The sequence below is a fragment of the Platalea leucorodia genome (genome assembly GCF_965183815.1).
Source record: "Platalea leucorodia genome assembly, chromosome: 5".
Lineage (NCBI taxonomy): Eukaryota > Metazoa > Chordata > Aves > Pelecaniformes > Threskiornithidae > Platalea > Platalea leucorodia.
This window is the reverse complement of record NC_138827.1, coordinates 37,725,325-37,751,720: the sequence shown is the minus strand read 5'-3', so window position 1 is coordinate 37,751,720 and position 26,396 is coordinate 37,725,325. Positions and strand designations below refer to the sequence as shown.

General features: G+C 38.2%; 1 protein-coding gene across 1 annotated transcript in view; it reads right to left on the bottom strand.

Annotated features, from left to right (window-relative positions):
- Positions 1–26,396, bottom strand: part of HS2ST1 (heparan sulfate 2-O-sulfotransferase 1) — an 85,841-nt gene that overhangs the window by 4,923 nt on the left and 54,522 nt on the right. The window contains exons 2-6 of the mRNA XM_082311734.1: positions 18,003–18,241; positions 9,920–10,005; positions 5,688–5,826; positions 2,083–2,180; positions 693–850 (exon numbers count right to left, since the gene is read on the bottom strand). Coding sequence (XP_082167860.1) covers positions 693–850; positions 2,083–2,180; positions 5,688–5,826; positions 9,920–10,005; positions 18,003–18,241 — 720 coding nt within the window. The remainder of the gene's footprint in view (positions 1–692; positions 851–2,082; positions 2,181–5,687; positions 5,827–9,919; positions 10,006–18,002; positions 18,242–26,396) is intronic.

Below are 26,396 nucleotides of genomic sequence, written 5' to 3'. Positions count from 1 at the left end.
ACTTCTTTCATGAGACAAAGATGACCAAAATGATGACAGCATTTTCCCTAAGAAGTGTTATCTGTTGCTTTATAATAAACTTGTTAATACTACACATCTAGGCTCCATATCTCAGACCCTTTTCTCCCTCTATTTGCAGACAGAAGCCCTGCTAAGATGGACCTTTTCTTCATCATAAGTTGCATGGCCAGCTCCTAGAAACTGAGCTACCAGCTATATAACAAATGCCTTATTATGACCCCAGGAAGATAAGCATGTACTTGGGCCTTTGTATCCCTTGGGGCTTTTTGCACAGCCAACCAGGTTGCATCAAGCATAGTTAATTTCAGCAGGGCTTCTGAGGAAATGGAATCTGCCACTACCAACCATTTTACAAAACTAAAGCCCCTGCAAGACCTTTCAAAACTGTTCTGATAAGCACATGTCACATTTTTTTAAGTGTGCCTACACAACTGCCTTTACCCCAACCTTAAATATTTACAATTTGTGTAAGGCAGGAACATACTTGGGCTGCCCTCAAAAATTTGTACTGAGTTAAAGAGTTTGTCTCTTCTGCAGGAACATCAGCCAACTGAGAGGCAAACCTGGCAGAGACTCAAACTATTCACCTAGGTCTAAAGAATTCACATTAAAGAAAGTGATAAGAGGATGAAAAAATCCCCGGAATCCATGGAAATCAACCATTTAAATACCTGTCCGGTACAGTTCTGTAGCACCCCTGAAGAACCGGGGCAAAGCTGCCTCCAATAACATGATAAAGTCTTCAAGCTCTTCAGTAACTCCCACTAGGAAGTATTCATTAATCAGATTGTATTTGGCTTGTTCCAAAGCCCATCTGCTTCCCACATTCCTAAAATGACAGAGAATAATTACAGCAAGTTCTGATGTCAGCCAACAATCCTTGGTCCCTAGATGGACATTACTTCGTAAGAGGACATTTGTATAGCAAAGGCAAAAGTCATTTCAAGTTATAACCATTCCTAACTTCATCTCCCTTTTCAGTTTCTCTTATCTGTGTTCTTACCTAAAAATTTGACTCCTCTAGTTATTTCGACTAATAACTCATCTACAAAAAAATCCACATGTATATATGGTTACTGTCTCTATTAATGCAATTTTTGGAGGATTTACATTTTTTCAATGTCAATACTCAGTCTCCACTTTCACATTAGATACTGGAAATGGTTCTGGTAAGAACACACCTTCCCTTTTGCATCCTACAAGCATAATTTTGAAGTAGAAAGTCATTGCGCTTAATGTGAGGACTTCCCTACTGAACGACAGAGAGAAATTAAACTAACATTTCTTCCTCCTTTTTATAGCTCTAGACAGGGTGAAAAGATAGGTTCAGAGTTCGTTCTTTCTCTGCTTCTCCACCTGGCCCAGGTGTAGATAGGTCTGACCCACAGCCACTGAAAGAGGAGCTGCTCCCAAGTGGCCATTTACTTTGCTTATGTTTGCATCAACAGTACCTTTGACAAATAATGGCCCTTGATTTCACTCAGAATCCTTCAAATCATCTATGTCCTTCTTCTTTTTTTTTTTTTTTTTTCAGTTTGCTAAAGAGTTTTTTAAAGTCTGTGCCATTGTTATAAAACATGCTGCATTGACAGATGGACACTATTTGCTTTTGTTTCGGTTTCTACTAAATAGCATTGACTACTGGATGTCTAGTAAAGGTTCAAGAAGATAAATTTATCCTGATCTCAATTATTTTATTCTCCCCAGAAACTCTAGGAGCTTGAACACAATATCCCCTTTAAGACAGATATTGTAGCCTGACATAAAAGAAAAATGTCAAGGCTCCAAATCTACAAAAATTATTTTTAAAATTGAAAACATCTGTTTTCCCTTGTAGCACTGCTGATACAGTATCCTAAGACATTACTTGTTTAAAGAACTGCAAGACTGTTTCACTAAAATGCATCGTCAAAAGAAAATACATTACTAAAGTACCTGCTGCTTCACTCTGTCCAGTCCCTCACACTTTCCCCAACTGTGCTACATATTCAAATTTGTTAAGTTTAGATTTCAGTGCTGACATACTTGACTAACAACTCTAAGCTACATTTATCTCCCTACCAGCATTCGGAGCTGTGGCCACAGAAGAACGGAATTTGAAGCCAAAGTTTCTCTGGAGCACAGTCTGACCCTCCAGCTGCCACACATTCATCAAAGGTCTGGAACAAAGACAAAATTGAGCTGAGCTTTAAAATCTAGTATATGTATCAAACGTCTCAACCTGGTTAGTTGCTAAATGTAGTAGGGACAGAAAAACACAAGATATGATGTGAAAGGAAAAAAAAGTAATTTTTTTCAAGTCTTGCTTTCACAGTGTTATTAGGAGGACCTATTTGTCTTAATTAAAATAGTATTTGGACAGTCTTTTATGATTAGAACTAATGAACAATTTGATCTTACCTGATAGGTTTGATATACCTTTGATATAACCTTGATAAAGGCTATATGTCAAAACAAGCAGAAACAATCAATAAGTTATTTTTCCCTTACAAAAGAAGTCACTAAAGATACAGCGTCAAATGCCATCAGTATTTGTGTGATACTGGAACAGCTGGATCTTTATACCATAGAACACTCTGCATTTTGTGTTTTAGATTAAATAATATTCCATTACATTTTAAATATTATGACAAATAACTGCCATTTCAGAGGCCAATTTGGTTTTGGCAATCAGAAGAAGTGAAAGCAAGTTGTTCACTGCATAAAGGTATATTCCATACAACATCGCTCTACGTGGATAGACAGCTGTAGCAACACAGAGTTTCAACTGCAGTAACACAGTTACAATAAAAATGCCATTAGCATTGGAAAGAATTTGTAAATATTTTACCCAGTCACCATAAAGTAAGTATTTATGATATTTCTAATCAAGATGTAAGCCATGTATCTAGGACAGATTTTTTAAAAATTATTTAATAACAAATAAGTAATCACATAGACAACTTTTTAGACTCTTTCTTCTGTATAATTACAAGTTTCTGTCCAAAACAACTATGTAAAAATACATCTGCTTAATTATTCGGTGTTAGAACAAGGACAACATCCTTTGCTTCTATTTTGAGGTCAAGTTCCTGAGATAATCTGAAAAACTTATTCATATCAGGCCAAAGCACGGATTAACCTGTGGTGTCTTGGTCCACATTGCACTTTGAGTTTAGAACAGCTCGTACATGTCACATATCACAGATAAAAATGCAGCTTAACTACAAAAACAAGACATTGGCATGCTTTCTCTAGCGTAGTTCTCTAGAGAAATTCTGCACTGATCTATCATGAGTACTTTATAACATCAATATTACCTAAGAATTAAATTGTTTAAATGCACCTCCTAACTTACGAACGTATATACTAAATATGAACTGACATCTGTCAAAAGAAAGACTTCTTTGCTTATACCTGCAGGTTATTTTATAGTTAATACACAAAAGCAAGCAAGCAATTTTCTAAGATGAAATAGGACAGGCCTCCTTCCCCACTTCCTCTTATATACTTACCCTATCTACTCCATCCAGAGATTTTATTTTAAGAAACATTTGTCTCTACAGACTCTATTCTTGGAGCCAAGCTATCTATAACTTTGGAAGCACAGGGATATAGAAAGAAAATGAACGAAGCACTCTTCCATATAAATGCTGTGGTACAGACTAGGAGGGGACGAGGGTGTAAAGTATGTTGAGATTCCTTTCCACTTAATAAATAAACAATTGACTTCCATTAGAAAGACTGCATTTTTGACCTTCCCTACTTTTCATTTGTAGAGCTCTTAGTGAATCTGCTATAACACAGATTAGAATAGATATCAGGGTTACTGAATTTTGTATCTAACGTATGTAAAACTGACACCACCTATAGATGTACAGTTTTCTTAGAAACACCGTGGGAAAATAGTATTACCTGATTTAAATGAAAGAAACCCTAAAACTTGGCATAGCAAATCAATTTCACTTCAAATGCACTAGAGATGCTTATAGGACAAGTTAAATCTGTATGGCAACAACTAAGTCTCAGACCTAAAGCAGTATCATAGTGACAAAATGAAAAAAAAAGCATCTTTAATAGAAAAACATAAAATTATTAATGCAATGCATTACAAACATTATAAATAGGAATGCATTTCAACTTCTCCCAGCAAATCAGAGCTTACAGTGCAGTCTACCAAGCAGTAGCATTAGAGATTTTGGCTTAATGTTTCACAGTGACTACCTAACAAGGCTGTTCAGATTACAATTCAGAACTACAACAACTGTTAAATTTCACTTTCTTTCATAGGTATTAAGTCCTATAACAGCTTGGACTTGGTAGCATGCTCAGCTTTCCAACTCATGATCTCCACCAGGAAGGAATTCCGCTGGCCAAATCATGCTCCTCATAAAAAGGAACAGAGTAGGTTACAAAAGATGAGATCCTATCTTCTTAAAAATGCCTTTATGATACCATACCACCATATCATCTCTGTAGCCAGTTCTATGAAGATACATTTTTTTTAAGCTTAATTTCAATTTGTTCTGCTTGAAGCTTTCCTCTACCTATGCTGTAGGATATCTGGCTAAACTGAAATGCAGTAGCAGAAGATGGCGCCAAAACCTAAATAACAGAAGAGCAGTTAGTTATCAGCTGGAAAGAAAAGAGGAATGGTCTGTTCCTCGTATCTAAAAAACATTATTTGGATGAGGGGAGCACACAAAATGATTAGTGACATTTATTAGTTGTTATGGTGTTTATGCACTAAGCTGCATTCAGTCTGATTTTTGCTTAGTTATTTTTTCAATGTCGCCTGGCATTCACACAGTGCTACACTAAATTGTCAACATTACAGAAAAATGTCATCAGTATAAGCAAATATTGCCACTGAAATTTTAAAAAGCGTTTGGCTCTGTGAAGTACAAAACCCCCTTATGTTTTATAAAAGCTTCCGCACTGTTATAAACTATATTCATATAGTTAATACTCTACTTTTCTTCCTGATTTAAGAAAAGTCCAGAGAGACATGCTCCAACAAATGTCTTACTGCAAACCATGACAGTGGCTGTATAAACTCTTTCTGGAATAAATATATTATAGAGCCTAAATGATGTTGCCTTTCTGAAACTGTGTTAGTAATCAAGGTTTGAATATGCTACCCTGAACTACTCCTATAGCCACCTAAGACAGATGGAGGAAGTATAGAACTATGATTCATACTCCATAGTTTTCAAGCAGACTCTTTATATAATTCCATTGCAATATTTGCATTAAAAAAAAAAAAATTAGGTTGCTAATTATAAAAAAAAAACAACTTCAAAGCCAAAGTATCAGCAGTTCTACAGCTTTTGGGGAAAAAAAAAAAAAAAGTATCTCAGTCTTCAACAAGAAAACATGTAGATTTCTTACATAGGAGAATAAGCTTAACTTGATACTTACAACTCTGGAAACCTGAAAACATTTTTTTAATATTATTTAATTTTTTTAACAAATTGCAACATCAAGTGCATTTATAAGGTCACAAAGAACATACTTAATGTTACACCTTGGTCCAGTACAGACACGAAGGGGAGAATGTAACTTACAAAACCACGATCATCACCAAGGTTGATACAAGAACTATTCAGCTTTTATCAGGACATTTTTTTAAGTTGTTTTCACATTAACTTTAGTAAGAACAACATATATAGTAAAGTGTACTTTACCTTTTTATCCCCCTGTTTTCGCCTCCGTAGCCCTGGTCTGTAATCATCTCCAAAGCGCAGAAAGTAATAATAAGAAACTAGTCGTTCTATAGGATCTCTTATGACATTTATGTAAATTGGTTTCTTTTTAACACCAAATCTAAAGTAAAAGAGGAAAAAAATGTCTTTTAAAGGCCAAATCAAAGCTTCTCATCTAATACTTAAAAGCCTGTCTCTATTGATACAACTGAAATATATATATATATAAAAATATATATATATTTACATACAGAGAAGATGATGGTGAGAGGAAGTTTAATGATCACTTCCTCTCATCCTCATATCCAGTGCCTCATGTGGATGTGAAAGTCAGTTCAATTTCAGTTTTCCTAAGATTGTGATTGTAGGGCTTTTTTATGAGAGAAACAAACAAAACTGAAATACTCTTACACAATAGATACTAAAAATGTTTATACAACCATCCTGACTCTAGAAATGCCTTAATTAGTTAGCAGCCACGTACGTGTTTATAATAAGTACAAGGAAGTTTGATAATGAGTTCCTGCCCTCCTGCACTGTGCTATGCAATGCTGCAAGTGGTTTTCCTGGCAGGTCTCCAGTTGTCAGACATGAACTCTAACAGAAGGAAGACAGAGCTCAGAGCCCATCCATTACCTAGGTTGAATCCATATGGCCGTGCTTATTAAATATAAGCCTAAGATAGTACCTGTAACCATATTAATTTCTCTATTTAAAGATATAAAATTTTTCCTTTGACATTTACCCTACGCAAATTTTGACTTACTGTGGTACAAACAGGAACCTTGATGAAATGAGGTGGTAAGCTCATGGGACACATGAGAAAGATTTAAACCACCAAAGCTGTTTTGTGCAAATGCTACCTTTCAATGATCTACATTCAAGACAGCTTTTATGATACATTTCTCGGTTTTATTTTCTTTTCCATTTGAGACATTACTGTGGCAAATAAATATGGTATCCAAACATTAAAGAGGTTATATCACAGTAGAAATTGCAAGTGTGCCAAGTGCCCTGAAGTAAAGCTAGGAGCTGGAAAAAAAATTCTCTTCTGTTCCCATGCAAACTGGGAAAGTGTTCTGCATTGACAGAGGGCCATTCAAGCCTCCTAGCTCAGCTAAAACAGAGAGCACTCGTAGTGTTAAGATGCAGTACCGTTACTGTTAAAGTGGTACTCCGTAAGTTATAATACCAGAAACTGCTCATATCAGGAATCTTAAGTTGAAAAGCTGAAGAACAGAAACATAGAATAAGCAGCAGAAAAGAGGAAGTTAGGGAAAAAAAAAAAAAAAACAAAAACCAAACACAATTAAAAGGCATTACTTTGGCAAAAGACCAGCACTACAGCTACAGAAATTGTTAAAGGCTACAGAAAGAGCAACTCATTCTTCAGATGTTGCCAGCAGAGTACCAGTGAATCAGACTGCAGCAGTTCAAGGCGGCATTGCTGACATCTGTCTGTATGCCAGCTCTTACTCCCCAAAGTCTGCAAAACAGGAGTGTGTGAACGTTTAAACCATTCTGATGCAAAGTGCAGACTTTGAATTGCACCCTCTTTCAGGTCCACTGAAGTGCCTGAGCCATGCACATGTGTCCCCTTCTACAGACTCTACTGCAAGTGCTGTAGAAGGCTGTAACAAACTGTTTTGATACATTAGCAGCCTCAACCAATAACGTGTACCTGTGAGTTAAATGAAGGTGTCAAAGCCCCTGGAAACGTTTGTGCTGGACTGTACGTTCATATGGATTTGCACATGACCTCGCAAAACTAGCTTCAATTACGATAACATAAGCCACTTACTATTGTAACTTTATTAATAATGACAATGATTTAGCAAATGCATTGTCAAAGAACTTTTTTTCCAACCGTTTACCAGAGAAAATAAGGAATAAGGGTGGATCAGAAGTTTAAAAAAAAAGAAAAAATTAACTTTTATTACTATAATTTCTACATGGATGAGTTATGATAACCTGTCCTCAATACTGTAAGTCATCGATTGAATCCAGTACTTTAAGCTTCAGCGTAATTTAAGAGGTACTTCAGATACTTGACAGCGGATCTAAGTCTGATGTCTGCATATAGCAGGCATAGACTTTTCTGAAATATTTTACACTTCTCAACTACAAGAATGTTCACTACAAGAACATACCTCACAGCCTTAAAACTGTGGGCCTTGCCAAGCACAACCAGAGTATTCAAGATATTATTTTAATAATGAAAACCCAAAGTATGAGAAAGCAAGCTGTTGTGGGCAAAAAAATAAATCATTTAGGTGAGTGGAAAACACAACAAACACAAGATAACACACTCCTGGAAGGAAGATGCAGATGAAAAATCTGTGAAATTGCTTAGATGCTTTCTAGATGCAAAATAATCATTTTAGTTTTAGAAGTTCCAGTATCTGAAAATGTTTTCAGCTTTATGAAGTGATTAGTGTATAAAATAACATTCACCTTTGCTGTTCCAGAAAGCTGTTATTCAGTTTAAGGGTTTATTAATGTTGCAGCATTTTAACTTTAAAAAGGGAGAAAGGAAGCTAATGAAATTCGATACATTTTATTTTATTGATTGATTTGCAATTAAGGCTTCTTGCCTGTTACTTTTTGTAAACTTCAAGCTTTTACTTGGTGCCATTGGTAATTTCCAGCTACTACTGTAGCTTTTAGCATTTTCTATTATATAATATACTGTACTGGGAATCTATGAAGCTCTTACTTCCCCTTCCCATTCTTTGTAATAAAAAGGTAGAATTAAAAATCAGTGTACATAACAGAATGAATAATTAAAAGCAATGACTAAACAAAAGAAATTCTTAGACACAAAAAACTCATTTCATTAAATAAACATTTTAATACACAGAAACAGAACATTACTGAGGACTAACCAGCAGCAAGAGGTAAAAGTAGTGGTTACTATTATTTGTGCAGTCAAATATGCTGAGATCTGAAAAATCCACTTAAAATTTTGAACCATTTTCCTCATGCTGCAAGTGAAGCACTTGCCAGTAAGCATCTTAAGCAAAACTGACTTGCCAGTTCAAGGGGAGGTTCCACAAGACTGAGCTACTGAGGATTACTGCTTTAGATCCAGAAGCAAAAATAAGACAAGAAAGGAAACACATGGAAGCAGGAATACAGATAGGATCCTGAACCTTTGAAGTCACTGGGAGGATTTTTACGTTATTTTCTTTTAAATTAATTTTAGAAGTAGCAGGATTTAACTCCACAAGAATTATTTCAATGCTTTTTACAGCAAGTCAAATTACTATAGGCCAGAAAACTACTTTAAAATAACTTTTAATATTTTGATAAACTGTAAAGGTACACTCTGATAGAGAAGAACTACATAACTTAAGAGGCAGGTGATATTACTTGTTATATGCAACATATTTGAGAACAGGTGTGCTGGTTTTCGCTGGGATAGGCTTAATTTTCTACATAATAACTAGTATGGAGCTATGTTTTGCATTTGTGCTGTGTTGATAACACAGGGATGTTTTCATTATTGCTGGCCAGTGCTTACACAGAGTCAAGGCCTTTGACTCAGCATACAAAGCTGGGGGAAGAACAAGGGGGGGGACGTTTGGAGCGATGGTGTTTTGCCTTCTCAAATGGCCCTTATGTGTGATGGAGCCCTGCTTTCCTGGGGATGGCTGAACACCTGCCTGCCAGTGGGAAGGAGTGAATGAATTCCTTGCTTTGCTTTGCTTGCGTGCGCAGCTTTTGCTTTACCTATTAAACTGTCTTTATCTCAACCCACAAGTTTTCTCGCTTTTACTTTTCCCCATGCCATCACACCGGGGGGGAGTGAGCAAGCAGCTGTGTGGTGCTTAGTTGCTGGCTGGGGTTAAACCACGACAACGGGTATGTTAAACTTCCCAGAACGGGAAGCCAATCCTAAGGCAGAACTGCCAGTGTTCCAGAGAAAAGCCAGGATTTTCAGTATAACAAGCTTGTAATTCAGACAAGGAATACTAAACCTAGCATATAAATAGTTTTGAAATGAGACTTGGCTACATTTTGTCATGAAAAAAGACAAGAGAAAACTGTGAAAATCAAAACCAAATATTGCTCATGATCAGAATTTCAGTGTGTGAATTTTTCAAAACAGCAGTTGTCAGACTTTCATCACTAGAGGGCACTAATATCCCAGCTGGATCCAAGCAACTTAAAACTACTGTGCTGCTCAACAGATAAATCCAAGGGTAACGTACTTTGCAAAGTCCAAATAAGATATATGTCCATGGTAAAATCCTGGTTTCATTTCCTTCCAGGAAGTCACATTCTTCACAAATCGGACCTGTAAAAGTAGACAGCAGAAAGTCTTTCTGTACAGCTGGAACACATTAAGCTTCCCCATACATGGTGTTTTCTGGTTTGTAAGTAAAACCTTATAATGCATTAGGAAAAAAGTCTATTTTGAATATTACCAAAGAATTTGTGCCAGCTAAAATAGACTTTTCTGCAAGCATACAGATGACTCATTTTAGATCATCACAATTTAATGATCATAAACTAAACAAAAGCAGAATACAGCAATCAGAAGGGCAATTCAAGGAAAGCTACCACAAAAACATTAGCAAGACAAACATTTAAATTTTTGTCAGTCCATTTTATTTCTAATTTGGAAGGAATGTGGAATTCCCTCAGCAATAAGTAGAAATGAAAGTACACCTTTGATGGAATTGTCTGATGTGTATTTAGTCCCTCAACTGAAGTGTACCAGATTTACAAGCATGTCTTAGACCTATTTTACTGGGACATAAGAAACAAATCTGATGGTTCATTTGCTCCCCCATCCCATAAATGCAATGCACGAGTAATCCAGAAATTTTATAAATGTATATAGTGTAAATTAGATCTATAGTTTACCATTTTGAATAGTTACCTTAAGCCTAACATTTCAGTGAAAAATTCCATGTTAAAGCATGAAGTAGCCCTTAAACAAGGGCTGGTAAAACAGTTATCGGCAAACTTCACAAAAATAGGAATAGCTTTACATTTCAAAGATAAAACCAAAATAAGATAGATGCCCCAAACCAGAAAGTATGATCAAATTAAGTGGGACACGCAAATCCTGATATAGCTTAGCTTTATTAGATGAACAGAATATTTTAACATCAAAGCATTTAACTCTGAAAGTTATTTCAAAACTAGTGAATTGGATAATAAAGAAAAGATGATAAATTTGTACTGCCTGAGCTGTCTGACAATGATATGCCATTTCTGAAGCTGAGAATTAGAAGATAGCATTCCGCACACATCTACAATCTCTCTTCTGTTAGACAGTGACGTAGATAACCATGAAGATACTGAGGTGAGACAAGAGAGTCAAAAAAGGAAAGTTTGAGAGCTCAAGACAACACACCAACATTCTGTAAGGTCTAACAGATTAAGAGTGTCCTGAAACATGATATTTATTATTTATTATAACCACCCAATTGAGGATTTTAAGAGGCAAGACTGGCCTGCTGCTGTTTCTTCAAATGTGCAAAACTCTCAATCTAGGATTTAAGAGGTTGATAACCTTTATTTATTTCTTCAAACACTGACTCTTGGACTCTCAGGGAAAAGAAATTTACATTACTTTTCAATAACAGGCATTTATTTCTTCAGTGTACAAGTTTCACAGTCTGTGGCATTTCACAATTTAAACCATATATGAAAATTGTAGCAAATCTAGCTGAAAAGCACTGCACAATGTTATACAATGGTGTTTCATAAACTGCGTTGGCTTTCTGCCTGGTTTTGTCCAGAGCACAAACTGATAACGTATCTATGAGACTTTGAATCCAGTTGAACTACTGTTACTGCCACCGCTACAAGGCTAGCAAATGTGATGGCCATCTACAAGAAGGGCCAGAAGGAGGATGCGGGGAACTACAGGCCTGTCAGCCTGACCTCAGTGCCGGGGAAGGTGATGGAGCAGATCATCTTGAGTGCCATCACACAGCACGTACGGGACAACCAGGGAATAGGGCCCAGCCAGCATGGATTATGAACGGCAGGTCCTGCTTGACTCACCTGATCTCCTTCTATGACATGGTGACCCGCTTAGTGGATGAGGGGAAGGCTGTGGATGTTGTCTCTCTAGACTTTAGTAAAGCCTTTGACAAGGTTTCCCACAGCATTCTCCTGGTGAAACTGGCTGCTCATGGCTTGGACGGGCATACTCTTCACTGGGTAAAAAACTGGCTGGACGGCCGAGCCCAAAGAGTGCTGGGGAATGGAGTTAAATCCAGTGGGTGGCCAGTCACCAATGGTGTTCCCCAGGGCTCAGTATTTGGGCCACTTCTGTTTAATATCTTTATCAACGATCTGGATGAGGGGATCAAGTGCACCCTCAGTAAGTTTGCAGATGACACCAAGTTGGCCAGGAGTGTTGATATGCTGGAGGGCAGGAAGGCCCTGCAGAGGGATCTGGGCAGGCTGGATTGATGGGCTGAGGCCAACTGTATGAGGTTCAACAAGGCTCAGTGCTGGGTCCTACACTTGGGTCACAACAACCCCATGCAGCGCTACAGACTTCAAGAAGAGCAGCTGGAGAGCTGCCCCGCGGAAAAAGACCTAGGGGTGTTGGTCGACAGCTGGCTGAATATGAGGCAGCAGTGTGCCCAGGTGGCCAAGAAGTCCAGTAGCATCCTGGCTTGTATCACAAATAGTGTGGCCAGCAGGACTAGGGAAGTGCTCATCCCCCTGTACTTGGCACTGGGGAGGCTGCACCTTGAATACGGCATTTAGTTTTGGGCCCCTCACTACAAGAAGGACATGGAGGTGCTGGAGCGTGTCCAGAGAAGGGCAACGAGGCTGGTGAAGGGTCTAGAGCACAAGTCTTGTGAGGAGCGGCTGAGGGAAGTGGGGTAGTTTAGTCTGCAGAAAAGGAGGCTGAGGGGAGACCTTATTGCTCTCTACAACTACCTGAAAGGAGGCTGTAGCGAGGGGGGGGTCGGTCTCTTCTCCCAAGTAACAAGCAATAGGACAAGAGGAAACGGCCTCAAGTTGTGCCAGGGGAGGTTTAGATTGGATATTAGGAAACATATCTTCACCAAAAGGGTAGTCAGGCCCTGGAACAGGCTGCCCAGGGAAGTGGTGGAGTCCCCATCCCTGGAGGTATTTAAAAGGTGGGTAGCTGTGGTGCTTAGGGACATGGTTTAGTGGTGGACTTGGCAGTGCTAGGGTAACGGTTGGACTCGATGATCTTAAAGGTCTTTTCCAACCTAAATGATTCTATGATTCTATGAAACCAACCACACTTTGACTGTACCTTTCAAAGATCAATGACAAAATATTTTCAGTGGAGACCCTCAGCTATGAATATTTCTATACCTGAGAAAGAAGTTCCCTAAATGCAAAGTATATATTATCCTCCCTTCCCTCATTCCCAAACCTCAAAATGTCATAGTTGGTTGATACAACTCCACAAGTAAACCAGTTATGCTATCTATTGTGTAGTGTAGCATGCATCTGAAAGTGTACATTTCCGTTACATTTCCATGAATAAGCTTTCTGATGCACCAGCTGGATTTCAGTTTCTAATAGACTAGGACTAGACACAGGGAAACGTTAAGTGCAAAATCCCAAGGGTCAGTTCTGTCCTAGATCTCCATGCCACCATCTGGCATCAAACCTTAGATGTTCCAGTAATAGTTAAAAAAATCCTTCATTGTCTTTGTCTTACAATGTCATTGTCTGCTAAGGAAATAATTTTTATGAACACAGGATGGATGTTCTAGCCTTTTAATAACTTTAACACCAGGCAACCTAAAAGAAGGCTAGGAAGGTTTTGTAAGACAGCTGTGACATTTACATCTGCCTTAAGATGGACCAGCAACATGCTGTGCCCCTGAGAATTTAAGTTTTTAACACCTATAACTAGCCTGCAGGCAAGAGATTATCCCTTCCCCCCCCAGTTTGCAGCATTCCAAAAATCAGAATTGTTCCAGGTCACAGATAGCCTAATGAGTCTGGATTCACACATTTTAGGGCAGATGAATAATGCTTGCTGCTTCATACTGTTAAATATGACCAATTTTACCTTTCTTTTCAGGGCTTAGCAAATACTGAAGCTTTCAAGAGACCGAGAAAGCTTCTCCATCTGAACCCAACTGAATAAAATTTGAGGTTACTTTAAAAGTTCAGATAGACGTGAATGGAATTCCTGTGAAGTTGTTTCATGGTGCTTTTATATAATCAGCTACAAAGTTGCTTCACAGCCTCTAGTAAGTGAGAAATCAGCTAAGCTTCACTGAATTAAAAAGCCAGATCAAACGTACTCTGGGGGCGTAAGATGTCCTGAAAGGTAAGTTAAATACATTCAGTTTCTAGGACAATAAGAATTTAAAACAAGTCCCAGTGAGCTAAGGGGGGGGGGGAACAAAACAAACCACCACCACCACCAAAAAACACCACCACCAAAAAAAAAAAAAAAAAAAACCAAAACAAAACCCACAACAACAACAAAAAACCCACCAAAAACCAGCATACTTGGTCTAAGCAAAAAGCCCTGAGAAATCTGTGCATGCAAACCAAAGTGATGCTGTGAGCTGTCATCTCTGTCCACTAACTGCTTCCATCAATCCCTCTTCTCTACAGTCTGAACACACACATACACACTTTCTGCCCCCAAAAGGTGGCATAGTCACTAGCCTGTAGCCTGGTATCACATGGACTACTGGATATCAAAAAAGCCCCAGCTGTTCACATCATTATATTCTAGTTTTGTTTGTTAATTGTTGAATAACTGACTTAAAATTACAAATAACTGGGGGGATGAATATCACAAGCCCAGCCTGGTGAAGACACATGGGGATCTTCCATTTGAACTACAAAAAAAGGGCTCTCAAGCAAGACTGAAGACCAACACAGTTTCCCCATTAAAGGAAATCTTAGATTCAGATTTAAAGACCAAGCATGATGGGATGACTGAACCAGAATCCCTCTGCAGGAAGGCACTGGTAGCTTGGCTATCCAAATTGTCATACACGCTAATAACTTACAGTTAGCTCTAAATCAGAGGGTCAGGAATGCTGAAAACAGGCTAGCAGCACACGTTTGGCTGCATGCCATAAGAAACCACAAGCAAGCTCAAGGCAAGGGCAGCTGAGAAGCAACTTTGTGAGATGGTGAAAAGACAAGAGTTCACCAGTTCAGCCATGGAACAGCCAGGATACCCGCCTGGCCTGAACACTTCTTTCTCAGAAGGGAAAATACAATTGGCACATGTACAGCAGTGGACACTAGTACGCACTAGGCCATCTAACTCCAAGAGAAAAATTATTAAATGTTCAGAGGCATATGACACTACTTCCACTTCTAACAGTCACTGCAACCTTTTACTTGTTCCACTTCTGACAGCCATTGAAATCTTCACCAGCAGAGGAAATAAGTACTACTAAAGTCAGTAAGAGTACGTTATCCTCCGAGAGGCCACTGTTTCAGAATACATTTGGAAGCAAGATTATATATTTTCAGGTTGCTTTTTTGAGAAAAAAGGAGAGAGAAACTGCAGGAGAAAAAAGAACAAGGAACAGAAAACAGCAAGCCCAGGTAGTGAAATGCTGGATAATTGTACCATGGCTTTTCTATGTTCACAACAGAGAACATGTTCTCATACCCCCTTTTCTAATAATATATCAAGAACACATGCTGCAAGCTAGAACAGTAGTTTAGTTTTAAATGTTTTAGATGACAATTTCACCATGTAACAAAAAAGCTAAAGTTTGTGTGGCTGGTATGCCATCCAGCTAGCCATAACACAGGCATACTTGTATGGACAAAAAGTATCAGTACTGAAACATGCAAGCAACAAATAAAACCCAACCAAACAGCTACTCTGATTTAATGAAAGCAAGTGGGTTTGTTACAGACCACACAGGTCAGAAATGCAACATGGGCAACATGGCACTCAGCTTGCTGCAAAGAAAAGGCCCAACCTGTGCAAAGAGGGGCAGTTCCCAGGATCCTGCTGTCAGAGAAGCTGCAAAAGAAAGGAGGGCTGCTGGGACAAGTTCCATCTGAAACTAAAATGGATGTGTTAGGGACTTTTACCGGATTATCTCAAATCAGACACAGATTATACCTGGAGTAGACTTTAAATAGGCTTTTTTTCAGATTGCATTCAAGAAGTAAAGGTTTCACATATGGGCAGAGAACTTAAAATCTGTTACAGAATCAGAATAGTTTGGAAAAAGTACAGCAGAAATAGTGCATAACAGAGGGCTTACACATCTATGTCAGGCCCAAGACAATCTTCACCTTGCTTAGGGAGATTTGTTTTAGCAAACAGTATCACTGATAAAACAATTCTGTCTCTATGATGTATTTACGTATTTTACTACTGGTGCATGTACACCTAATGCACTCAAGTCAGCTACACTGATGAAGGTGGCATGTGAATATTTCAGGCACATCCAAGCCCACAAAGAGTAAACCTGTATCAGCTACTACTCAGCACTCTCACCATCTCCAGAATTACGTCATATGACTTGCAATAGCAAGTTACTATCTTGATATGCTAAAGATTAATTATTTCTTCTTCTTTGAACACCTATGCAATATATAAAGTTTTTCATTGTCACGGTCTCCCAGTTAATGGCCACTAGAGAAGAGGAGTATCAATTGTCTAATTAAACAACATAAGTTACCACCCTGGACAATAGCATAGGATCACATCAATGTAGGACTGCTAGTATTGTATACGTGCCCAGCATTGATGGATTTTCATTTTCAGTAGCTAATTATTTGAGGGAAGGTGAGGAGGAGAGGTTCTCTTAGGCAAAACTAAGCCAATAAAGAACAAATTTTATTTGAATGAAATTCAAGCAAAAGTAGTAATTTACAGCAAGGTTGCCTATGTTTAATTTATACCATCAATGACTAGCTCTCCTATCCTTCAGGACAGACCACTACAATTCAAAGATACACCCTGACAGAAACAGAATGTGTGTTTGGAAGTGCAGCACTAAGTATGACTGATTTGAGCAGGATTTTTAATTAAAAAAAATATAGGCTTGTTAATTCTTTTGCAAAATCACTCTGCTGTTGGTGCATAGGTCTTTAGTACTTGTTCTGCGCAGTGGATAGGAAAATAGCGATAGCTACCAGATTTACTCTTAGTAATCTCAGTAATCATGTATGACAATATCACCTTCAAGTTTAGGAAAAGATTTCACAACAGCAAAAACCCAACAGCAACACAACCCCGCTATCACAAAACAGGTTCCCAGTCCCACCCCAAGAACACTCTATGTCCCCTGCACTGAGATCCCTACCTCAATCTTTCTCCCACATACAGAACTGAAAGTGCAGGGCCCGTTACCATCTGCTTCCCTTTGTCCCACTCCAGCAGCTGTGCTGAGCTGCTTCTGCCTGTCGGCATGCACTTAAAGGAGCTGGAAGCCTCAGCGCTGTCATGCTGCAATGCAGAACAGCTCCTGCCTCTACTGCATATCAACTTAAAATGATCGGCATACAACTGGTAGTACATACCCGAGAGTTTGGAAACATTTGTTTACAGACAGGGATGATGACATAGTGACATTTCAGACCTCTGACCTCGGTTCCTTGCATGTGCGCTCACGAAGAGCAAAGAAATATTATTTTAAAAAGTCAAACAAAAAAATTAACTCCCTCACTGCACCTCACTCCAAGAAAAACAGAGCATTTATCCTCCATCATCTTTTTTTAATACTCATCATCTAATGCAGTGGTAGCCACGATCGCTTCTACCCTGGGACTACACTGATTTTAGCGACAGCTTTAAGTGGGTGCAAAGTGACCCATCCTCTGGAGTGCAAGCTATTTGCAACCACTTCTTTCTACCTGTTTTTTATCACCTGTGAGATCTCAGCAGACCTAGTACCAAAGACAGAGGTATAGCCCTGACAGCATGGCACAGTGCCTGCACTACTCAGAGAGGAAAGCACATAAGACTGCATTCACTGCAGATGGAGATGACAGGGAAATATTATTGCACAGCCAAAAGGGAGACAGTTGACAATACAATAATCTTTTACAGTTGTAACAACAAAGGTAATTTCTGCCCTAGCTGTATCCCTTTTTAGCTTTGTTTTTGTCTGATAAACAGATACTTACCACCTGCAGTAGCCCAGCAAAAACCTATTATTTAATACATAATACAAATTCTCTACAAAGAAAATATAAACACGTTAGAATTCATTTATATTGGAAAACGTGACATAAAAGCCAATTTCATCAGACCATATAAGTTTGCAATAGCAAGAAGTTTTCTATACTTTCCCCTTGTTTAACAAAGGCATCCCAAATGCAGCAGCTTACCTGATCTTGCAGAGACATAACAGGATTATTTTTGGTTGTATTGATATGTAGAACATGGTATTTGTTCTTTGCGCAAAGATCATAGGCAATATTTGTGAAGGATGTGCTGGCAGTCTTAGGTACTCTGTTGTAAATAATCACCACATCATCTTCTTCATCCAGTGTCACATCTTGTCGGGGGCCATCTACTGTATGACGTTGTTCTATTTCTCTGACTTCATGTCTTGCAATAGCCCTTTCTGTTAAGGATGACAAATACAAAATTTTGATGTAAATACCACCAATTTTGAAGTTCACACCATAGCATGCAAATAACCTGGTGAAAAGCAATAACTCCTCAGCAATAAAGGAAACACTTGCTGTCATATATATTTGTGACACATCTGAAGCAAAACTTAATCTATAAAATGTATGAATGACAAAAGGTGAGTTAGTCTGACACAGAACATGAAGACCAGAATACAATATACTTAGGGAACACATACTGTGTTCTATGACTCATGCCAATGTTACTGAAAGCCATTGTCTCTAAAGAAAAATGTCTATAGAGTGCTATCAAAATGGTGACATCCCCAAAATATCCCAAATAATTTCTATAAAACAACTATTTAAAAATTATAATAAAAGGAATAACTCATGCAATTTGGAGAATATGAATTTTCCGAAAACAGTAGCAATACTAACTCTAGAGATTTAGTCAATTAACTGTGCAGAGGCACTGGAATTCAGATGAAACTATTGTTTTGTTATTTCAACTGATAGAAGCCCAAGCGTAAAGCATTGCAATAAATGGGTTTGCAAAAATTCAATTAGATTTATTAATTTCAACTTTGACAAGAACAGAAGCAAGAGGTGCTTACGAAACAGTTAACATTAAGGTGAAGAGTGATCTCTGAGAACTGAAATACATCAAATACATCATAAAAGAAAGAAACATGGAAAAGCAAGCTATGAACAAGACATTTTGGCAAGGTGAGTACATTGCAAATAAATCGTTTTTCCCTTTTATACAAAGGGCAATACTCTGAGTAATTGAACTCTGCTTCAAGTGCTGAAAGCCTATTTGGAAAATAAAAACCACAGTATTATGGGTTTGTTGGTTTTTGTTTTTTTTTGTTTTTTTTTTGTTTTTTTTTTTTTTTTTTGCTACTGCTGAATATCGAATACTTTGTGCTGATTCAGACACCGCTTTGTTCTGTTCTATGTAAGTATATACTTTAATACAATTTGTAATACAGATGTCAAAGCATCTTTTCCGATTCATTTATTGTGATACTGCCTTTAATAATGTATTCACAGAAATCTGCGTTGGCCAGCAGTTCAAGCTGAAGTTGGTACCACAAAAGCAACCTATAATTCTCTGTATTATCTTCTTACACAGGGTATAGCTCTTTCTGGATGACGCACTTTTAATAGCAGCAGCTCTTGGCCTTTACTTCCCTTGCTTCCTGTAACCCAGCTCCTTCTATTCTCTTTCACCATATCTCTTTAATTGTAACATAAAATCACTTTTAAAGCAGAATCATTAAGCTGTGAACACTACTAGCCCGTAATTCCACATAAATTGTCTTCAACCACAAACTTCCATCTGTCTGAAATGCTTCAAAGCCTAAATGCACTCACTCTCTCATATGCTCGTATCTCACACCCCATAACTAAGTTACATCAGTATGAAAATGTTTGTAGAAAATGCTTATTGAGTATATCTCAATTTTCCACATGACATCTGTTGCTCCCCACTACATCAGTCACAGTTTTTGCTCCTTCCTTTCTCATTTGCTACCTCTCCCATCACTGCTGGCAAACGTCCTATTTTGGAAAGAGATGAGGCAACAGACTCAGGTTTCATCTATCTAGAGATGGCTACAACAAAAAGGCACTGGCAACTCTCTCCTTCCTGCCAGTAACAGATTAGAGGAAGCATTTGGTAGGGGACATAGTTAACCACATGGCTGCCCAAGGCTACGTGGATACTGAATACCACCTAGAGAGGCTGAAATGAAACAAATTTATTTTGTATTTTCTACACCAGAGTAGCAGATCTCAGCTAAATTTGAATCATAACTGTACAGAACTCCAGGGCTGATGAGGCTGGCTGGTGCAGAGGGAAGCCTCCCCTTTTACATGTAAGAAGTAAACATTTGTGAGAAACAGGCATGATTTGCAAGAAGAGTGATGAAAAGTGTTCCTCTAATGAGGTATTTGAAACCATGATGATCCAAGAATTAATGTGACAAGTGCACTTTAAAGGCTATGCATAAGATATAAAAGATGTATGATTAGATGCAATTAGCAGAAAGGCTATTGCATACAATCACCTTCAGCTTTTTACAGTGAGAGGGAAAAGCGAGAACCCATGCAAGGAGGAGAACCTTCACAAGTATGAAGTACACAGACAGTTGCATTATCAAAGAATACGGAGGCTTTAAACTTCAAATTAAAATGAAAACTGATCTTTATGATGAAGAACTGAAATCACCTTTTTGAAATAACTGCAATAGTTAAAAAACAAAAGCTGGGATGAAGTGCAGGATATAAATGGCTGAAGTGCAAGGGAAGCTAAAGCTAGTGAGAAGCAGATGAAGCACCTGGAAGTGTCTAACCTGGTCAGCCATCCTTATGGCCTAGTTCATTGTAGTCTATTAATAGGACAACGAGGAAAATTGCAAGTTTTGTAAAAACGCACATTTTTTCCCAGTCATGAACAGTTTTTAATTTTTCCTGTGAAGTCAGGAAGCTTTTTTGTTACTTTTTGAAAATTCAGTTTAACTGTTAAATGACATGTGATTTGATCCGTATGAATTGTATTTATTTATTTATTGGGGGAGGGGGAAGAGGTCCTGTAATGGCAACATGCAACTCTGACTAGTCTTTGGGATAACTATGTTAATCAGGAGTCAGAGAATTTGAGGAGCTGATGAGCATTTGATTAACTACTTCATTTGCTCTTCTATAAAATTTAAATCATTCTGGAAGTAAAAGTCCTGAAATGGTTGAAAAATGGTTGAAAAATATGTTTTTAGAAGTACAGTAGAAAATGCAACGTATGCTTTAATGACTTTCTACATGTGGAAGATAAGGAGGAAGAAGATGCTAGGTATTTATTAAGTATATTTTGTCAACAAAAGTCGTCTTAGATGACAGCCCTGCAATTTTAACTTTGATTATGAGAACTTGTCTATGTAAGGTTGGATTGGTTTCACTGAAATCAATTAAAAAAAAAAAAAATCAGATTAGGTCATTTTTTTTCCTATCAGAGATCCTGTGGACAAAACGATGACCTACAGTCTCGTTGCTTTCATTAAATTCTATTTAAACTTGATTTTGTAAGAGAAACATCTAAGCATAATTATTAAGAGCCAAATGTCTGGGTTAAGACTGTCCACACTAAGTTTTACACTAATTAACTAAATCAATTTAAAAAAAACCAAACAAGTAGCATTTAAGTAAGTGGTACTTTGAATACAAGACAGTTTTTCATAGTAATATAATACATGATGATTTTAAGGCATTAAATATTCTCACACTTTTTTATTACTGCCTGCTTACATTCACTGTAATGAATAATATAATTACTTTACAGTTGGGAAAAATGCTGTTTTGTCATCTGCAGTTGTCCTATGTGCAAACTTTCATCAACTGCAAGGACAGTTTGCACTCAGGCAGTACCATATATGATCAGCATAATAAAGGTTGCTACACCGGTTATTTACCAGCAGATGAATTATTTGCAGAAAGTCCTCAGTTGGCAGAAGTAGTTTTTTTGTAAATAACAGAACAAGCTTATTTTCTCATCCATTTGTTACATGTTCTTTGCAATCCTCCTTTATCCCATTTCTGTAACTGCCAGCATCCTTCCCGTGACTTGTATTTCTTGAGCCACCCTCTTGCAGCAAAAAAAAAAAAACAAACAGGAAATACCATGGCTAACAACAAGCTGGTTTGCCAGTCAGATGATACCAGAATCTCTCTGAATCTGAATTCTCTCAGTGCCAGGAGGCACACAAGGCGTGAACATCGTTCTTCCACTTCGATCAGTCTTCGGCTGCGTGCCGTGCCGCTCTCAACCTCCACCATCCAACACCAGGTCGTTTTTGGATGACTCCGCTTTCTTCTTCCCTCTGGAGTCCACCCAAGGGCCACAGCGCAGTCTTCTGTCAGTTTTTTCAGGACATGACCAATCCAGTTCCATCTCCTCCTCGTCACTTCGTTACTGATTTTCTCCATCCCCGCCATTTCTGATGCTCATCGTTTCTGAAACTTTTTATTTTTTTTTTCCGGGAGGAGGTAGTTGGCCTCCTGCCCAACCCCCATGACTTGGAGGGCCAGTGGTTTTTCTGTCAGGGTGGCCTTCCCTTAGGCTGCGTTGGTTCGCGGCACCTTCTTCAATTTTATCCGGTGCACCCTCCAGAGAGGGATCCCCTATCCACCACCCAGGGGACGCGCCTTCTGGCCGTGCAGCCCCAGCCGAAGGAATGATACCAGAAAAAAACGTATAATGGACAAGTTATGTCTTCTCCTTCAGGAGAATTACTGATAGCAGATCTGTATGCCACCACTGATTATGGAAAAATTTGAAATTATTTATCTTCAAGATCACTGCCCTTTCAAGTCAAAGCAGTTTATCAACTTGGAGAGAAAAGGACAGACCAAGTTTGATCGCTTAGCCCTATTTTATTAGGGTCTCAACTAATAAAATCACCTGTGATAACGCACTAGACACGTACATACCTATAAAAATATTTGAAAACCCAACTGAACAATATTTACATAATTATAGAAACAAATCACCCAACTGAACAATAATTATAGAAACAAATAACTGTGATCATAAGCAGTTATTTGTCTACATTCCTTGCACATTCAAACAGATGAATGTCTTAAATAAAACAAGTTTATTAGCATTTACTTCAAATCTGAATGTTAACTGCATACAAAATATTATCTTCCGAAACAAAATAGAGTGGGCATGGATTTTAACAACTTAAAGGTTAACAAAACCAAATATTTCAAATTCCTTACATTTTTCACAGAAGCACAAGAACCTCCTGGGATTTCTTAACATGAAAGTCTACCAAAACCAGAAACTCCTCTTTCGCCTATAGCTTAGCACTTACCACTCTTGATAAAGGATACATTTTGAGCCTCACTGACTGTCTAAGTCAAGTTAACTGAGTATCTGGAAGAATAATTCAGAGCATACTGCACCACTTCCCCAAACTATGCTCTTTGTCCTCTCCGTCTACTTTCCTTCTGTATGCATCTACGGATACTATTTAGGCTCTCTCTTCAATATGTCTTATGCGCCTGCCATGCTTCCTTGTGAAACCTCCCACTCAGATGAGAAAAGGCTCAGTCTTAAAATAAATTTTAGCTCAGCAGCCCTCAAGTGTTGCCCAACAGAAGAAAAAGATGTGGATTCAAACTTTACTCACACTGACTTGATGCGAAGGAACTGGACAGCTAGTATTGATAGCACCATCCCCGAGCATACAGTTGCTGTATATCTATGACACTGGATGCCACTTCAAACCAATAAGCAGGTTTCTTCCAGTTGGGAACAACATTGAAGCCAGCTGACTTGGTGTCTCAGCTTTCTTTCCACTGTGCTCCCAGGCCAATTAGGCAAGCAGCTGGTAGCCTGAGGCACCGAGCAGCTCTCAAGCTGTTTCCCTGCCCAAAAGCTGCATTAAACACGATTGGCCTAAATACTGAACCGGAGCAGGACTGAAAACCTACTCACTACTGATTCCATTCTCCTCTGATGAAGAATGAAAACTGAACAGCAGCTTAAAAATGAACCGTAATTATGTAGCAAATTTAATGTCCTGATTCATTTTCAAATTATATACACCCACCATATACATGTAGCCTTCATCCTTCACTGAAATGCAGCCTCCTCTGGGAGCTGTTTAGCAGCGTACTACTTATAAACCAGAGCAGTGCTACTATATGTGGATATCAATACTTCGGTGATGGAGAGGAGGAGAGAAAGAATCAATGATGCTATGACAATTTATGGCCATGGAGGATTTGTGTCACTATACCAATTAAAACTGCAGGAAAAAGTATAGATTGAATTAATAAAAAACACCTGAAGTTAAATTTGTTCAAGGTATCACTATCAACACTCTAACTCTTTCAAAGACCTTTAAGAATAACAACTCTATCCTGCTCTAGTTTTAAGTCTTACTAACAGCAGAACTACTACACTGGTTCTTTAGCAACTTCATGACTTAAAGACCAAGGTGTATTTTGGGCAAGCCTTTGGTTTCTCCTACTTTCTTTTCCTCTGTAAAAGTATTCCATAAAGCCTGCTGTCTCTTTACTGCTGGTTAATGAACATTTACTACTTTCAAAGGCAATTCTGGGTGAGTCATTGTGTGTGTGGGGCGGGGGGGGGGGGGGGGGGTGTCAGCAAAGTGCAGCAAACTCTTCTGGCTCCAGTAACTACACCCAGTCCTGACAACCGGTCCGGGGGACTTCAGATTCTCTCAAGTGTGACTCCTTACAACCATCTCTAAGTGACCATCCTTAAAACCATAATTAACTATTTTGATCCCCATTAGCAGAGGTAAATATAGATATTACAATTAACATTAAGAAACGAGGAAAGCAAAACGCTTGCTCTTTGATAGAAGTACAAACTGCTAGTCTTGCAAAGTGCCTCTGCATATCGGAGCTGAGTGACTTCCCACTGGTAAAGCAAATACAGCTTAAGTGTGAAGCAACACAACACGGGCACACTTACCCCCATCTTACCAAATTTTTACTAAGAAAAATAATAAAAGGATTGCTAAGAAACAAAACTGCAATTTTGGTTACATTTTTTCAGTCACCAGTGAAACCTGACACTAGCGAGAACATGGGTACTCAAGACCACTGCCCTTAGACAGAGGCTACACGCTCCTACTGCGTTCCTAGCCCACACACACTACTGCCAATCACTTGACTTCTTCATAAATTTTGGTTAACAAAGATACCATTCCGGGACCCACACTTGTAGAAATCACTGCTAATACCATATGCACTAGCCATAATTTATTCTAGTTAAAACAGAATAACTCGTGCATTTTCGCTTTCTTCTTTTCTTAGATATTTATCTGTGCAGCTCAGAACAACTTACCTAATTCAAAATGTCTTAATGCTTAAGATATTTTAGCTATTTGCATTTTAGACAAAAGAGACTGTTGGTCTCATTTGCAAACCTAGCTATCTTTAAACAGCCTATGAAATATCTACTAAAACCTTTAATTTAATGCTTACCTTTAAGAAGTCCTCAAATTCCAGGACAGTCTCAGCACATATGTGCTCTGAGCCCCATTCTGAACTACAGCAAGTGAAGATCATGTGCAAAGCACATACAAGGACGGAAACAGGGCACAAAACTTAAAATAATACCAGAAAAGTTATTTTAAGATTTTTCAATCAAAAAAAAACCCCCATCTTTTTCTTCCCATTCTAAAAGTTCAGTTGCCTTAGTGCCAAGAGATTCTAATGAATAATTTTAGAAATTTCCTTCCAGCTTCGTTTTTTCCAGTAAGGCATGAAAAGAAACAGGTATAAAAGATCTTCTGTAATAAAAACCAGTAGTTTAGTGAACAATTAAAACTCACTAACATTGTCAAAACATTTTCTTTCATAGTGGTTAATGCATTTTCAGAACAGAAGGAAAAAGAACAGTCCAGGCAGAAGAGAATTGTTTTCAAACTTCAACAAATGCACATCGGAACTGGTTAAAAGCACAAATAACCCCCCCAAAAAACCCAACACGGACCAGCAAGGAGGCACCTCCAGCTAGGCACTGAGATCGTTAACTAAAATCTAATGCAGCAGCTGTCTGAAAATTAGAAGTAGTGATGCTGAAAACCTGCTACAGTTTCATTAGCATTTGATGCTCGTCATTTAATTTCAAGATAGCATTTTTGCCAGGGCTTTATTTTGAACACATAAGTAGAAGCATATTGATTAGTGTGTAATATTGTTAAGCGTTTGATATTAAACTAAAAAATAAAAATGTTTACCCAACAGTAAAATCACTACCCCACATATACATCCAAGCTGGTGTTAACATCAGAGCCTGTGTTTCTCATTCTTCTACAAAATTTTTTAGTTGATTGACTGCATTTGTAAGGAAGAGACTATTTAAAGATTAAGCTCTGACCAAGTATGTCCTTTTTTATCTTTTTTTGTTTGTTTGTTTTTAAACTACAATTAACATACAGCCTTACACATTTTTCTTCAGCATTCTGTTGGGCAGAATGTTTTAATGAAAGACTATGCTGTGGCCCTTTTTTGAAACAAGACCAGACATATCATGCATGTACTATAAAGTCAATCTGTGTTTTAGTTACATGGTACATAGGACAGGTAAGGGCCTACACCTCAAGTTGC